Source organism: Nannobrachium achirus (genome assembly GCF_963921795.1).
Source record: "Nannobrachium achirus genome assembly, chromosome: 6".
Classification (NCBI taxonomy): Eukaryota; Metazoa; Chordata; class Actinopteri; order Myctophiformes; family Myctophidae; genus Nannobrachium; species Nannobrachium achirus.
In genome coordinates, this window is record NC_137815.1 from 17,210,251 (window position 1) to 17,224,550 (window position 14,300).

Sequence of the window (14,300 nt, forward strand, 5' to 3'; positions counted from 1 at the left end):
CACCCAGCAATGAATGAGGATGACTTGGCTCAAACACCAGTGACATGATTGGCATAGACTATTTGAATGAAACTACTTACCATAGTGTGGTTGCTATAGAGGTATTGTCAATGAATGAGGGAACAGTCACTCAGAAATCCAAAGTTCTTTGCACTTACAAAGCCAAAGTGCAGTAACTACGAACAAAAAGTGTTTAAACTGGTCAGACAAATGAGATATGGGCATATAGCCTACAATAAGTGATATTACACTGATTGTATCTGTTCTTGATGTAATTGTCTATTCCCGAAAATCACACAGGCTAATTTGACCTTTGGGATACACAAATAAGGTGTGTCCAAAACATAATTACTGCACTTTGGTTTTGTAGGCCAGGGCATTATAGGCAGAGAAATATAAATGTATTTATAATCCAGCAGACGTTTAAAAGTGAATGAGATAGAATGGGACCAACCACAATTTTTCCACAATATTTAAGCTATGCATTGGGATCTGGCTGCAAGAAGACTCATGTAGCTCACCCGTTTGTTTCAGCAAAGTGGGTGACCCTTCCAAGATCCTGAACAATAGCCCAAAGCAAAGGAAACAACAACAACAATATATTATATGATTTAAAAAGTACTGTGACATTTATACTAATCATCTAGACAGTAGTAGTGAGAATCACTTAGATATAAATGTGTTGAATTAAAATAGGCTATAGCCTAGCTACTAGGCCTATATGGCAATAATTTGAGTGTTTGAGCCAACAGTAGCCTAAAGGGGCCTACTGGCATGAGAAAACATATTTTTTACATTGCCAAGCATGTGTCAACATATAATACAAGTTGTTATAGCAAATGTTGAATGTATATACAGTTGGTATAGATATGTCACATTGTGTCATTTTATACATCTTTTGCTGTCACTTTTGGATCAATTAGTAGCATTTTCTCAAAACGAATTCAATTGTTGGATATACAAAAAAAGTCTCAGATGTATAAAACTATAAAAGAAGGACTGCTTCTCAATAATAACAATACAAAATCAAATAGGCTTAAAGGAAAAAAAGAAGCCTGTCTTCAACGACACACGGTCTGATAATCTGTGATCAGTTCTGATTCTTGTCCCTCTTCAGCACCTTAGACAGCCAAGGAGGATCTAGAGAAAAGAAAGAAGAGGGAAAAAGAAGGAGATTTAGTCATTTTAATGTTATATTAACTGTTCTGCTGCTGTAGATGATCCTCACCGTCATTCAAATCGGTGACTACATGACGCCGTTGACAGCGCTCACCGTCAATCTTACTGTATTTACAGTAAATGTATTAATACTTACATAATGTCGCTCCGGTCGCGGACGCATCGGTAATGTCCGCGATTTGTTTAAAACGCACGTTGGGCGTGCACGCGAAGTGAAGCTCCTCCATGTTAAGTCAATGGAGAGGCCCATAAAGAGACTTCATTTAATCCAAAAGAGCCATTTTGAGCCATTTTGCACCAGATCTGATGTAAACAATACACACGGCAGGGCGCAGCCATGTTTCTCTTCTCGGCTCACACTGTCATGTGACTAGATGACGTAATCGTTGCCGTCAAGTGATAATCCAAAAAAACAAAAACAACCCCCTTCCAGCCCTTCAAAATAATAGCGGCGGCCGACGGAGGAAACGGCGCGGCACCAAGGCAACAAGCAACCTTCAGATTAAGAGGCACGAGTTGTGTTAAGCATTTTAAATGTCTTGTATAAACTGTCATTATTTTCATCCAACAAGGTTATGCCTTATAGACCAAAATGCAATGTTTATTCATCTTACCTCGGCTTTACTCAGTAGAGCTGCATTCTCCTCTCGGTTGAGCTGAATCTCCTCAGCAGTAAATCCTTCCATTCGTCTCTGAACTTAACACTGAGGTCATTCTGGAATGCCAGTTGGATCAGATTGGCTTTCTGTTTCTGCAGCATGCTGCGTCGGTGCTCAGAAAATACATTCCTCAGCGTGGAGAGAGAATTCTCGCACATAGCAGTTGAAGCCCCAAATGTCAGTGCGTGTTTGAATGCAGTCATCACCACTGGCATGGATTCCAAAACGCTGGAGTTTTCTGAGACAAGTTGGCCCAAAGTCACTTTCTGCTTGTCCTGGCCTGTGCGCTTAGTTTCAAAAAACCTACGTGCCTTGATAAACTGTGACTCGTTCATTTGAGTCTTCGTCAAATCCAGTATTGGCTTCACTCTGCTGGGATTCAAAAAGTTATCGCTGGCAGGGTCGAGGGCATCCAAAGCTTGAATGTACTTGATATTGCGCTCGCTGAAACGCTCAGCCATTTCACCAAGAACAGAGTCGATAATGCCAAAAAACAACCGTTTGCACTCCTGTGCAGTGCTCGCTTCACTCTCGTCCTCAATGAGGTGCTGCAGAAACCGGCTGACTTGTCGTTGCGGACTAGTAGGACCCGGTGTTGCACCAGCTACACTGTCAGCCCACAGTTTATCAAATTCTGCATCCGATCGTAGCTGCTCAATGCAGGACGTGGAAGCCTGAAGAAGCTTAACGCCAGTGTGTAGATCTGTTTCTTCTGTTTGTAGCAGCGTATTAGGTGGGTCCATCAGGCCAAACACTTTGTGCATCACACAGGCAAGGAATTTGAACATGGGATCTGTGATGGCCTTGTGTAGTCCAGCAGCTTCAAATTTCACTCCAATAGGGGTTCTGGGTCCGAGTTCCTGGAGAAACTCTACAAGCGTGGCGTGTGATTTCAACACGGCAGCAACTGTGTCATGGTGTCCAGTCCACCGTTGATCCAGTAGTCTTTCAAGCTTCTCTCGATTACACTGTGCAGCTACAGCTGGCTTTCTCAGAAACCTGTAGAGTGCATTGCATAGGTCAAAAAAATCCTCAACTGCGCTCTCTGACGAGACAGCATGCACGACCACCGAATGCAACTGATGGTTAAAACCATGAACGTAGGGCACTTCTCTGTTGAGTTGGTTTTGCACACGTTTCTGCACGCCTCCTTCTCTGCCAGACATCACGCTGGTCCCGTCGTAACACTGGGACAGTATCTTCTTTGTGTCTAGACCAACACTTGTCAGCTCATCAAGCACCAAGGCAGTGAGTGCCAGGGCATCACACTTGTCTGTTGTCAACATCGCCACAAGCCTTTCTTGCACTTTGTACTCCTTGTCCACATATCGAATAACTACTGAGACATTCTGCCTGAATGCAGGATCCGTGGAGCCGTCCACCTTGATAGTAAACCAGGACTCCCCAACGTCTTTCACCATCTGCTCTCTCACGATCGTACTCATCAGTTCAATGATGTCATCATGAAGGTCATGTGGTGTATAGGTAGAATGTTCATGAGCTGATTTGAAAATCTCTGCCAGCTCTGGTTGTACCCTCGGAATGTAGTTATGAAGAAACAGTCCACAGTCCACTTGGCCCCACTGATCCAATGCATCGATTGCACCCCTCAATGTCGGTTCATGTGAGACCAGGAATTCAATCATGTCTACAACAGCAGACACATACGTGAGGTTTCTTGAAAGCTGATCGGAATTAACAAGAGTCTCGGCAACGGCAGCGGGCCCAGTGGCGCTGGGTGAGGGTATGCTGCTGCTTATGCTGCTGTCCTGTGCCAGCAGGTCCTCAGCTGCCGCTCCAGGAGCTGGTGGCATCAACAGGCTTGTCAACTCTCCTGGATTTCACAGGAGTCTCCTGAATTTTGAACCCCTCTCCTGGGAGTCTCCTGGATTGGCAAATCTCCTGGATTTCTCCTGGATTTTGTATCAAACTCCCCAAATTCACCAGAACACAGGAAATGGCATCTACTATGTTAAAAAAATTCTGGGGGAGGACCCCCAGGCCCAGACCCCCCGCTTTAGGGGTGGGGGCAATGCATGCAAGACAGATCATACAGATATTCACTTAAAGATGAGAAATCATTATTAAAGATGTCCTTTTGCTTCAGTCATCAAATCTGTACACCAACATTTGGCATTTTAAGGCTGAAATTGTACCCATGCTAGAGCAAGCCTGATTAAAGTATCAAACATGCACAAAATTCACCAGAACACAGGAGATTAAATCTACTATGTTAAAAATGTTCTGGGGGAGGACCCGCTTTAGGGGTGGGGGCAATGCATGCAAGATCATATAGATATTCACTTAAGTAATGACTTACAGATGAGACGTCATTATTAAAGATGTCTTACTTTGCTTCTGTCATCAGATCTGTACACCTACATTTGGCATATTAGGCTGAAATTGTACACATGCTAAAGTAAGCCTGATAAATGTATCAAACATGCACAAAATTCAACAGAACACAGGAAAATATATCTATTAATACGTTTTGGGGAGAGGACCCCCCAGACCCAGACCCTGGTTGGGGAGTTCCACGCACCCCCCCAAAAATAAATCTCCAGGATTCTGACAGTCCAATGTTGACAACCCTGATGTCGGAATGGAGAGTGGTGGTTAAATGTCTCCATTCCGACATGAAAGAGTTTATTAACTCATTTAAATTGGAACATAAATCGAATTACTCTTAACTGCTAGCTTGTTATAAAGTGAACGTTAACACGGTGACAAAGACACTAAACAAGACATTAATCAGACAGTACCTGAGACGAATAACAGTCTATTAGTCCGTATTTTAACATTTTGGATAAAGACATACTATAATTTTGCGAATGTCTGTCTGTCTGAGTGAGTGAGTGAGTGTCTGTCACAGGCAGCGTTTCTCCTCAGTGGCTGGAGCAATTGATCTGAAATCGCATCACCATAAGCATATGAACACACCTAACATAACTGTGAAGCCCGTTTGTCACTTTCACAAATCGTATGCTGTATATTAGCATTTTTATGGTGTATCTACTATCTATTCTGCATCTAGCTTGAGGCTCATCTATTCTGCATCTAGCATGAGGCAACATGTTTAACCAGCTCTCTCTCTCTGTGTGTGTGTGTGTGTGTGTGTGTGTGTGTGTGTGTGTGTGTGTGCGTGTGTGTGTGTGCGTGGGCGGGTGGGCTGGGGGGGGGGGGGGGGGGTTAGCCATTAAACGAAACGGGTATTTCTTACATTGATGCTCCTACATATTATCATGCAAGCACCAGTTAAAGTTACTTTCTATCCCTCATATACTGTATGCACAGTGCACATCCCATAACCCACACACTGCACATCATTTTGGAGCTCATATCTTTGAACGGGTAAGGGCTAGTTTTTTTAATTTACCAGACTGTAAACCACAAACTAGAAGTTTTTAATTTCTTAAAGTCTTAATGTACTCCCCCCTCATTTTGTTGAGTTAGATTTTTTTACTTAACTCATATATATTGGGAATTATAAGACATAATACTTATGGAAAGTGGGAAAAAAACAGTATATCTCCAGCAGTTTGTGGAACAACAGTCTTAAGGTGGTTGCACACTGCTGCGTTTTTCGGGCCGAATATCGGGTTGAATTTCGGAGCGCGTGAATAAAAAAATCAACCTCACGTTATGTCAGTCACGTTTGCACACTGACGCCCGTTTCGCGCACCACTCGGTCCCTTGCTCTCTCTATCTCTCTCTCTCTCCTTGCCCTGAAAAACGCATTTCGCAACGAAAAACGCAGCAGTGTGCAACCAGCTTTAGTCCATACAAGCAATATTCAGCAGACAAAGGGAGCAGATAAGAGATAACATTAAAACAGACAATTAAACAAAATGAGGGGGGATTGCATTAACAATTTAACATATTAAAAATGACTAGTTTGTGGTTTATAGTCTGGTAAATCCAAAAATATATAGGTCTATATTCAAAAAAATTCAAATATGGACTTACACTGTTATTCGTCTCAGGTACATTAGTTCATCTTTACCTGCTGTGTTTCAGTGGAACGCCTCCTGCTGCTTAACGACGACACTGTTTTGAAACGACACGTTTTAGTTTTCTTTTATTTGTATTAGTTTTCATATAAATCTAAAATGTCAACAACAGTCAGCCACCATGTTGTTTTCACAACTGCATTGTGGGTAATGCTGTTCTTTTTCTGACCAGTTTGTCTCTAGACGCCAGTTGGTGTCTTGCTGCCCCCTGCTGTCCGCTAGTACAATATACAGCGGTTTCCAAACCTTTTCACATCAAGGTCCATTATTTATTCAGCATTTGACTTGAGTCACAGACTGGTGGTCCGTGGCTCAAATGATGAATTTATAATTTGATGAGATTTAACTCTCAGACCCAAAACTTGGATAAGATGTCCCCAATTGCATGCTGTATTGATCTTAATTGGTAGTCTACCATAACAGAGATAAGTCAAACAAGCATTTATCAAAATAACAATTCTACAACATCCTCGAATTGTGTAGACTTAAAGTAAATTAAGTAATGCAGATGTTTAACAATAATTCAACTCTTGAGAACGTAAAATGAACCCATTTTACTCTCTCCAGAGATATAGATCTATAACGGTCCATTTGGTTTCAAGAATTAAAGATCTATAAGGGTCCATTTGGTTACCAACTCTCCAGACCACTGTTTGAAAATCACTGCTATAATGTGATGTTCCAGTAACCTGGAATCCAAACTGATTTGCTATGTTTGTAGTCTTTTTCTCACTTCGAGAAGTCGGTCTGGATCCCAGGCTAATCTTCCAGACCTGTAGAGAACAGAGAGGACAGCATCCATAGTAGTGCTGTGCAACAGGTAATCCAAGAAAACAATGTAATTCATTATAACAAAAATAAATTTAAATCTACATATCTATACATTAATCAATCAAAAATCAATCCCTATTTTGGGCATGTCATTAAACTTCCAAACCTTAAAGCAGTGGTTCTCAACCTGTGGGTCGGGACCCCCCAGGACCCCCAAATTGTTTTGGGGGTTCCCTTAGCAGCAAACAAACCAACATACAGTTTGAGTGTATAGAGGATGTCTGCACACTTCTAAAGCGACAATTTAAGGACTTTATAATACCTCTAAAATGACAAATTAAACATTGGCCAAATTGTCAAATATTAGAGGCAGAAATCTACATGCTCACAACGGCTCGCAATCTGCTATTTTCACAATAGAATCGTGTTGTACTAAATGTAATGCCTCAACTCTTAGTGCTAGTCAGGGTGGGGGGGGGGGGGGGGGGGGGGGTCCCCAGTTAAAAAAAAGTAAAGTAAAATGTTATTCTTCACTGCATGACCCTGTCAACAAAAACATTGTGTAGGGTTTTTCAGCGGAAGAAAGTAGAAAATCTCATTAAAAATGTATTGCCTAAATATTTTAGGCATGCAATGCTGCCACGCAGCAGAGTATAAATCAGGCTTAAAAGAGACAATGTAAACAGATGCCTTAAAAAATTGTGAAATAGCTGATCTGAGCTTGTAGACCAGCTACTTTCACTAGTAGTCACTATAGTCTTGCACAACACTATTGTGCGTCAAAGTATAAAATAGGACTAAAGTCATTAATCAGGAAAGAAATCTATTGATTAGGCTAATCATGATTCGTGAAGACAGTTGCAGCCCTACATCACAAGCACAGCTTTCATCAGTGAACACAATCACACATTGATGCTGCACATGTCTGATCAGGTCTCATAATGCAGGATACAACATATACCAACATACCATGTTACATGATAACAGAAATGAATAAAAAGCGTGCACACACACACACACACCCGCATACACAGATACAGACAGACACACAGGAAAATCACTTGTCACTTCAGGACCCCAGGAAGACTAGAGGCTCATTTGTGAGTCTCTAATGGGGATCCTTTAATAAACATAAACGTATACAGTACGGGAACTCATCTGTTCTTGAAAGATTACTATTTATATGATGAATTCAAACTGTATGGTATATTTCAGATTGTGACAGAGTGAGAACATCACAAGTTATTTTGTAGAATAAATGTTGTTTTATATGAGTCATTGTAAGGAGAAGAGAATGATGGCATACATGTTCCAAACAGTTGAGAGTTTGGTTATTGTACCAGAATGTTCTGGGAAACAGGAAAACAGTTCAGACATCATTTAATAGCTCATGTTTAATATAACCTCCCTGACAATAAACCATTAGACTTATATCATAACTAAACAGCTTGCACAGCCCTGTGGAATACTGTGTGTGTGTGTGTGTGTGTGTGTGTGTGTGTGTGTGTGTGTGTGTGTGTGTGTGTGTGTGTAAAATGCAATTTTGCTTATTAGTGAAATAGCCATTACCATGAATGTAATAATTAGGGTTAGTGTCGTGAAAATTCATGAAAATAAACATGCTTCCCATTGGACATGTACTGTAATAGAGAACAGAAAAATTACATGATTAAAACATAACATAACGATAACATTCTAGAAAATTGATCCTCCCAGTAAGCTCATTTTTAGTGAATGTTTTTCTTTTTATTTATTTTTTATTTAAAGCTATACTGTGTAAGATGCTCAACTAGTGGTCAGTAGCCCTATAGCAAACCGCGGTCGCGTTCGCGTCTTTCGCCCGTTTTTCGTACCTTCACACCCCCGCGTCTGCCTCCACAACGCCGAGAGCTATCTTTAGAGGGGTCCCTGGTTCCTGTGCGTTCAGGCATTCCGGAGAAACGGACTACTTCACCCTGCCTGGTAGGCGAGATTACCTTTTGAGTAAAGAGACACACGGGCGACTACAAATATGGCGACCCCACTTCAAGATGCGCTGTGATTGGCCGGTAGTGTACCATGTGTGCATGATCGGCGATGTGATTGGGCAACGTATACACAACGTATACAGATGATGCAGATTACGTCATTTTGGCGCGAAATCCGGTCCACGGCCAGGATCATAGAAAACATATAAAGAGAAGGCTTCAGAAGCTGAAAATAACGGAGTGGGTGTTCTAAAACTTTAGCGATTTAGCAGTTAGGACAATTTTAAGATTTGTTTTATAAAAAAAGTTACATGGTACAACTTTAAAAGAAACCTGAGTGACTGAAACTTTTCAGGTCACCTTCAGGTGATTTGACTGATTGAAACTCTTGTCACAATGTTTCAAGAGGGAAGGTTTTTCTCCAATGTGGATACGCTGGTGTCTATTCCGACTACTTCTCTGACTGTAACTCTTGCCACAATGTTCACAGTTGTAAGGTTTTTCTCTAGTGTGGACACGCACGTGTCTTTTTGCGTCTTCAGAGTAAACGAAAGTCTTGTCACAATGTTCACAGTTGTAAGGTGTTTCTCCAGTGTGGATACGCTGGTGTACCTTCAGGGTGGCTGGATGATGGAAACTCTTGCCACAATGTTCACAGCGGTGAGAGTGGACAACCTGGTGATTCTTCAGGCCAGATGGCAGATGGAAACTCTTGTCACAATGTTCACAGCGGTATGGTTTTCCAGTATGGCTATTCATGTGTTTCGACAGGTCACATAACCGTTTGAAACTCTTGTCACAAAGTGCACAGTTGTGCGGTCTTTCTTCGTGTTTATGGAGGAAGGCCTGAGCCTGGGAAGACTGGGAAATCACTCCTGAGAGAGAGAGAGAGAGAGGGGGGGGGGGGGGGGGGGGGGGTGAAAGGGAGGAGAGAAAGGTTAACATTGGCGACTAGTACATATTGATCATATTCCTGGCCTTCTCCAGGGCACCATTGAGTTTTTCTCTGTGTGCTGCTTCACTCAACATCTTTTCACGTCCTCCCTAGTAAGAAAGTGAACACCTGAATCGGTGTGTTCCAGATATTGCCAAAGAAAGTGGCCAGGTTCAGGGAAACGATTCCAAAAGAAGCAACTAGGCTCAGTTTTACTACTTTACATTGGCTCTATGAAAATAGCAGATCAGCAAGCTCACAATGTGTCACATCACAAGTTGTGAGCTTGTAGATCAGTTATTTCCCCCCAAAATATTGGGGGAAATATTTTGAATACATTTTAAACACATGGGGTCCCTGGCACCACATATGTTCAGATGGGCCAGTGACTCTATGGACAAATACAAATGAATGTGGGATCCTTGACCTGAAGAAAAATGTGTGAACCACTGGTTAAAAAAAAAAGAAAAACAAAGAAAAGACTAGAAAAGAATGTTCAGTGAACATATCAGTGAACTGTACTGTCATGAAACTGCACCTTTTCCTATGCAACCTTCTAATAGATACTTCAATAAATCAATCAAACCTACTTCCTGGGTGTGGCCAGGAATAAGGTGAATATACCATTGTAAATTATTTGGGCACATCATTAATGACAATGAAAGATGATTCTGACATGCACAGACAAGGGTCATAGCCATGTTGGCTTGTGGTGGACATTTTTGTCAAAATGGTATTTTTTGCCACAGACTTAGAAAATGTGTGGACAACAATATTACCAGAAGATCACCCTGAATGACCACAACAGGTCTGTAACTCAGTGTGTCCAAAATGGACCTGCACTTGTCCATTTGCACCCATGAGTGATCCAAATCCAAGAATACAACAGGAACTTATGTAATCACAAAATGTTTGGCTCCGCTCAGCTCCTTGTTAAAAGATAAAAAATTATAATAATGCAATAGATGCATTTTTTTGCCAAATAAGATTTTTTTTCTTCTACAGACCCTAACTAAAGTGCTTCTTTTTTACATCTTGTCCACATTGTGCGTTCCAATTGCTGGTGAAGTTAATGTAAAAACAGTAAAAAAAAACCCTGCCAGAGGCGATAGACGTACTCATTAATAAATACCTGACAGTCGATGTGTCAATATGTTTTATTTTATTTTTGTTAATGGTTCTGTTTTTTTCCCCACCCAATTTAGTCCTTATGCCAAATCCCATTTTTCCACATCCATAACACTGACTGACCTCCACTGGTCTCCTCTTGTTGTGTCCAATACTCCCAATCATCACTTGGTTCATCTGTGTCTCCTAGCTTTTGGCTGGTTACAGAGTTGGTGATTTGCTGTGAGGCTGCTGAGGTGATATCATGTCCATTCCTCAGCATTTGGAGGTAGAGGTCAGTGTGTCTGAACCTGATGTGTTCATGGAGGAATTCGTAAGATGTGCCGCTGAACAGACACTCAGGATAGGGACAGTAAAAGAAATTAGTCTGGGGAGACTGGGACCTCACTCCTGAGAGAGAAAGACAGAGACAAAGAAAACAGACACAGACAAAGATGGTGGGTGAGAGAGGGCAAGAGTTTTTCAAATCGTCTTGTTATAGCGCCGCCAGGAGGCAGATTTGCAAAACTCACATTACTCCAACAGATTTAGTCGAATCACCACGCATATCAGTACCAGGGGCTGTCAAGTTTAACGCAATAACAAATTCAAGCAAAACAATTTTAACTGCGCTATTAGTTTTGAGGGGCGATTAACACCCTGTGACTCCGTGGGGCAGTGGTTCTCAACCTTTTCAGGCCGCGACCACCAAAATAATCATATTTTAACTGTGTACCCCCCACTCTGACAAGCACTAAGAGTTCAGGCATTACATTTTGTATAACACGGTTCTAATGTGAAAACGTTGTGAGCATGTAGATCTGCTATCTTCACAATTTCTGCCTCTAATATTTGACAATTCAGACAATGTATAATTTGTAATTTTAGAGGTATTAAAAAGTCCTTAAATTGTCACGTGCAGTGTTGGGTATCCTTACTTTTTATAGTAACTCGTTAGGTTACATTGTTACTGCCTTTAAAAACTAATCCGTTACGTTTCCCACTGAGAAAAGTAACTTAGGTTAGGTTACTTTTTCCGTTACCGACCATTAAAACCCACCTGTGAGGAAGTTTGGTAAACATAAAATAGAGTGCAGCCTACCAGTGTTGAGGAGCTGTCAGCAGTGCGTGGCTGCCTGCAGCTTCAAAGTGGATAATGTAATGACGTTGATTTATCCTTTTACCAGTAAATCCAAAAATATGTGTGAATCCTTCCACAGCCTTACTAAAGAAGGGCTTCTCTCAAGCCCTGCCATGTCATGCGCACAAATAAGTTCTCCTTATGTCGCCAATAGATGACCGTGTAACCAGGCCGGTGTTACACCAAATTCCTGAATGACAACGCAACCACCACAGACAGCAACACATTTCTGGTCGGTCACCCTGTTCCGTGTAAAAATGCAGGCCATGCATGCAAACTAGCCTCCTCAACAGGTTCCTCTGACAGAGAAGAGCTCATTCATTCAGGAAACAGTGCAAATGTGTTAGATGGATTATTTTTCTCCCATGCACACCTTTTGTTACTTATTTAGGATTCTGGAGACTATTTGTCATTCATTGTTCCTTGTTGATAAGAGTATTTAAAAGTTGAAAGAAATCTGTCTGCGGTAGATTTAGAACGGATACTAAAGCGGTGTGATTAATCATGATTAAATATTTTTAATTGATTGACAGCCCTAATCAGTAGTACACATTATCTCTAGTCATGTCATCAAGATAGATCTGTCTAATCTTTTATTTTCTATCCTGGCTAAGATTGGCTTTCACAGTTTCACAGTAGGAGTGGCCAGGTTCCTACTCTACAATAAGCTAGCTGGCCTTGTGGAGACCTGTGCTCAGAGTAGTGCATTTTTCTCCCAATTTAGTCGTTATCACACGTCCCCATTTTCCCTACACTGTGTTTAACACTGACTGACCTCCACTGGTCTCCTCACAATCATCACTGTCTTCATTGACCTCAGTATCAGATTCAAGTTCGACTTCAACTTCACAGCAGTGTGAAGAGATGTCTTCAGCACCATCTTCACTTTTCACTGCTGGTAGTGTCAACATTGACCCATCAGGCTCCTCTGGTCTTTGAAGTTGCTCCTCCTGTTCCTCTTTAATGTGTGGAGAGTGAGACTCTGGTTCCTCCTGGAGCAGACTGAAGCTCCTCTTCTGTTTAATAGAAACCTCCTCTTTACACACAGCCATGTGCACGATGTCTAGGAGCAGAACGATAACATGATGGTCAACACATGTTTAGTTGGAAAAGATTCAATGTCTGTTGTTGTCTGGAGCATGAACACATGGAGCTCTATTGCTCTAACTTCACTTGACGATCACATTAATCTTACATTACAGTGGACAGAGTAAAGATCCTATAAGTTTACACCTCCATTTGCTTATATGGAGATTAACCACTGCGATGCTGTAAATTAAACGTTGGTGTAACAATAGGAATAGGTTACAATGATAATAGTGACGTCAACGACAACATGCAACAAAACATACATAACAAATATACAGCTGCTGCATAGCCGCAAGCCCGCAAATTGCAACCCTTTTTTTTCTTTTGCTGCTGTAGCTGCTGCTATGGTGCTTGTTTGTTGACGACCTATTTATAATTAGAGGGGAAAGCCTGGTGAGGCGAGGTTAATTTATAATTAACAAGCTAGCTAGCAGCTAAGAGTAATTCGATATATGTTCCAAATTAAATTAGTTAATAAAGACAAAAGACACTAAGCTTTAATCTTCGATTTAAAAAAAAGATGAAACACATCGTGAATTAGTTCACCTTTACCTGCTGTTTCAGTGGTTGAACGTCCTCCTGCTGCTTAACGACGACACTGTTTTGAAACGACACGTTTTAGTTTTCTTTTTATTTAACTTTTATTCGTTTTCATATAAATCTATGGTTCTTTTAAATGTCAACAACAGTCAGCCACCATGTTGTTTTCACAACTGCATTGTGGGTAATGTTGTTCTTCTTCTGACCAGTTTGTCTAGACGCCAGTTGGTGTCTTGCTGCCCCCTGCTGTCCGCTAGTAACACTACAATATACAGCAGTTTCCAAACCTTTTCATATCAAGGTCCATATTTATTCAGCATTTGACTTGAGCCACGGACTGGTGGTCCGTGGCTCAAATGATGAATTTATAATTTGATTTAACTCTCAGACCCAAAACTTGGACAGATGTCCACAATTGCATGCTGTATTGATCTTAATTGGTAGTCTACCATAACAGAGATAACAGTCAAAATAACAATTCTACAACATTCTCTAATTGTGTAGACGTAAAAGTAATGCAGATATTTAACAATAATTCAACTCTTGAGAGCGTAAAATGAACCCATTTTACTCTCTCAAGAGTTAAAGATCAATAACGGTCCATTTGGTTACCAGCTCTCCAGACCACCGTTTGAAAATCACTGCTATGTGATGTTCCAGTAACCTGGAATCCAAACTGATTTGCTATGTTTGTAGTCTTTTTCTCACTCCGAGAAGTCGGTCTGGATCCCAGGCTAATCTTCCAGGTCTGTAGAACAACATCCATCTAGTAGTGCAACAGTTAATCCAAGAAAACAATGTAATTCATTATAACACAACAAATGTACATTCTACTATACATTAATCAATCAAAAATCACTCCCTATTTTGGGCATGTCATTAAACTTCCAAACCTTAAAGCAA

The 14,300-nt window shown here is 41.1% G+C and overlaps 2 protein-coding genes across 3 annotated transcripts; both read right to left on the minus strand.

Annotated features, from left to right (window-relative positions):
* Positions 1-1,804: 1,804 nt before the first annotated feature.
* Positions 1,805-4,519, minus strand: LOC308286853 (uncharacterized protein; the record flags this gene model as incomplete). The annotated part of the gene is made up of 2 exons (XM_080727976.1): positions 4,429-4,519; positions 1,805-3,659 (listed from the first exon to the last, which is right to left on the minus strand). The coding sequence occupies exon 2, from the start codon at positions 3,650-3,652 to the stop codon at positions 1,805-1,807; it is 1,848 nt and encodes a 615-aa protein (XP_080584102.1). The 5' UTR covers positions 3,653-3,659; positions 4,429-4,519.
* Positions 4,520-8,188: 3,669 nt separating this feature from the next.
* Positions 8,189-13,496, minus strand: LOC308287527 (uncharacterized protein). Of its 2 annotated transcripts, XM_080728734.1 has the most exons (5): positions 13,410-13,496; positions 12,544-12,831; positions 10,772-11,038; positions 8,920-9,461; positions 8,189-8,391 (listed from the first exon to the last, which is right to left on the minus strand). In XM_080728734.1, exons 2-4 carry the CDS (start codon positions 12,818-12,820, stop codon positions 8,938-8,940), a joined length of 1,068 nt encoding a protein of 355 aa, XP_080584860.1. In that variant the 5' UTR covers positions 12,821-12,831; positions 13,410-13,496; the 3' UTR covers positions 8,189-8,391; positions 8,920-8,937. The 2 variants fall into 2 exon arrangements, with proteins under 2 accessions (XP_080584860.1, XP_080584859.1); XM_080728733.1 differs by lacking the exon at positions 8,189-8,391 and having other exon boundaries at positions 8,740-9,461.
* Positions 13,497-14,300: the final 804 nt, after the last annotated feature.

Excerpts from the sequence above, each read along its gene's own strand:
- LOC308287527 (XM_080728734.1), bottom strand. The coding sequence starts at position 12,820 with ATGGCTGTGTGTAAAGAGGAGGTTTCTATTAAACAGAAGAGGAGCTTC. Across the intron at positions 11,039-12,543 it reads TTGTGAGGAGACCAGTGGAG|GAGTGAGGTCCCAGTCTCCC; the intron begins GTCAGTCAGTGT and ends TTTCTCTCTCAG. Across the intron at positions 9,462-10,771 it reads ACAAGAGGAGACCAGTGGAG|GAGTGATTTCCCAGTCTTCC; the intron begins GTCAGTCAGTGT and ends TCTCTCTCTCAG.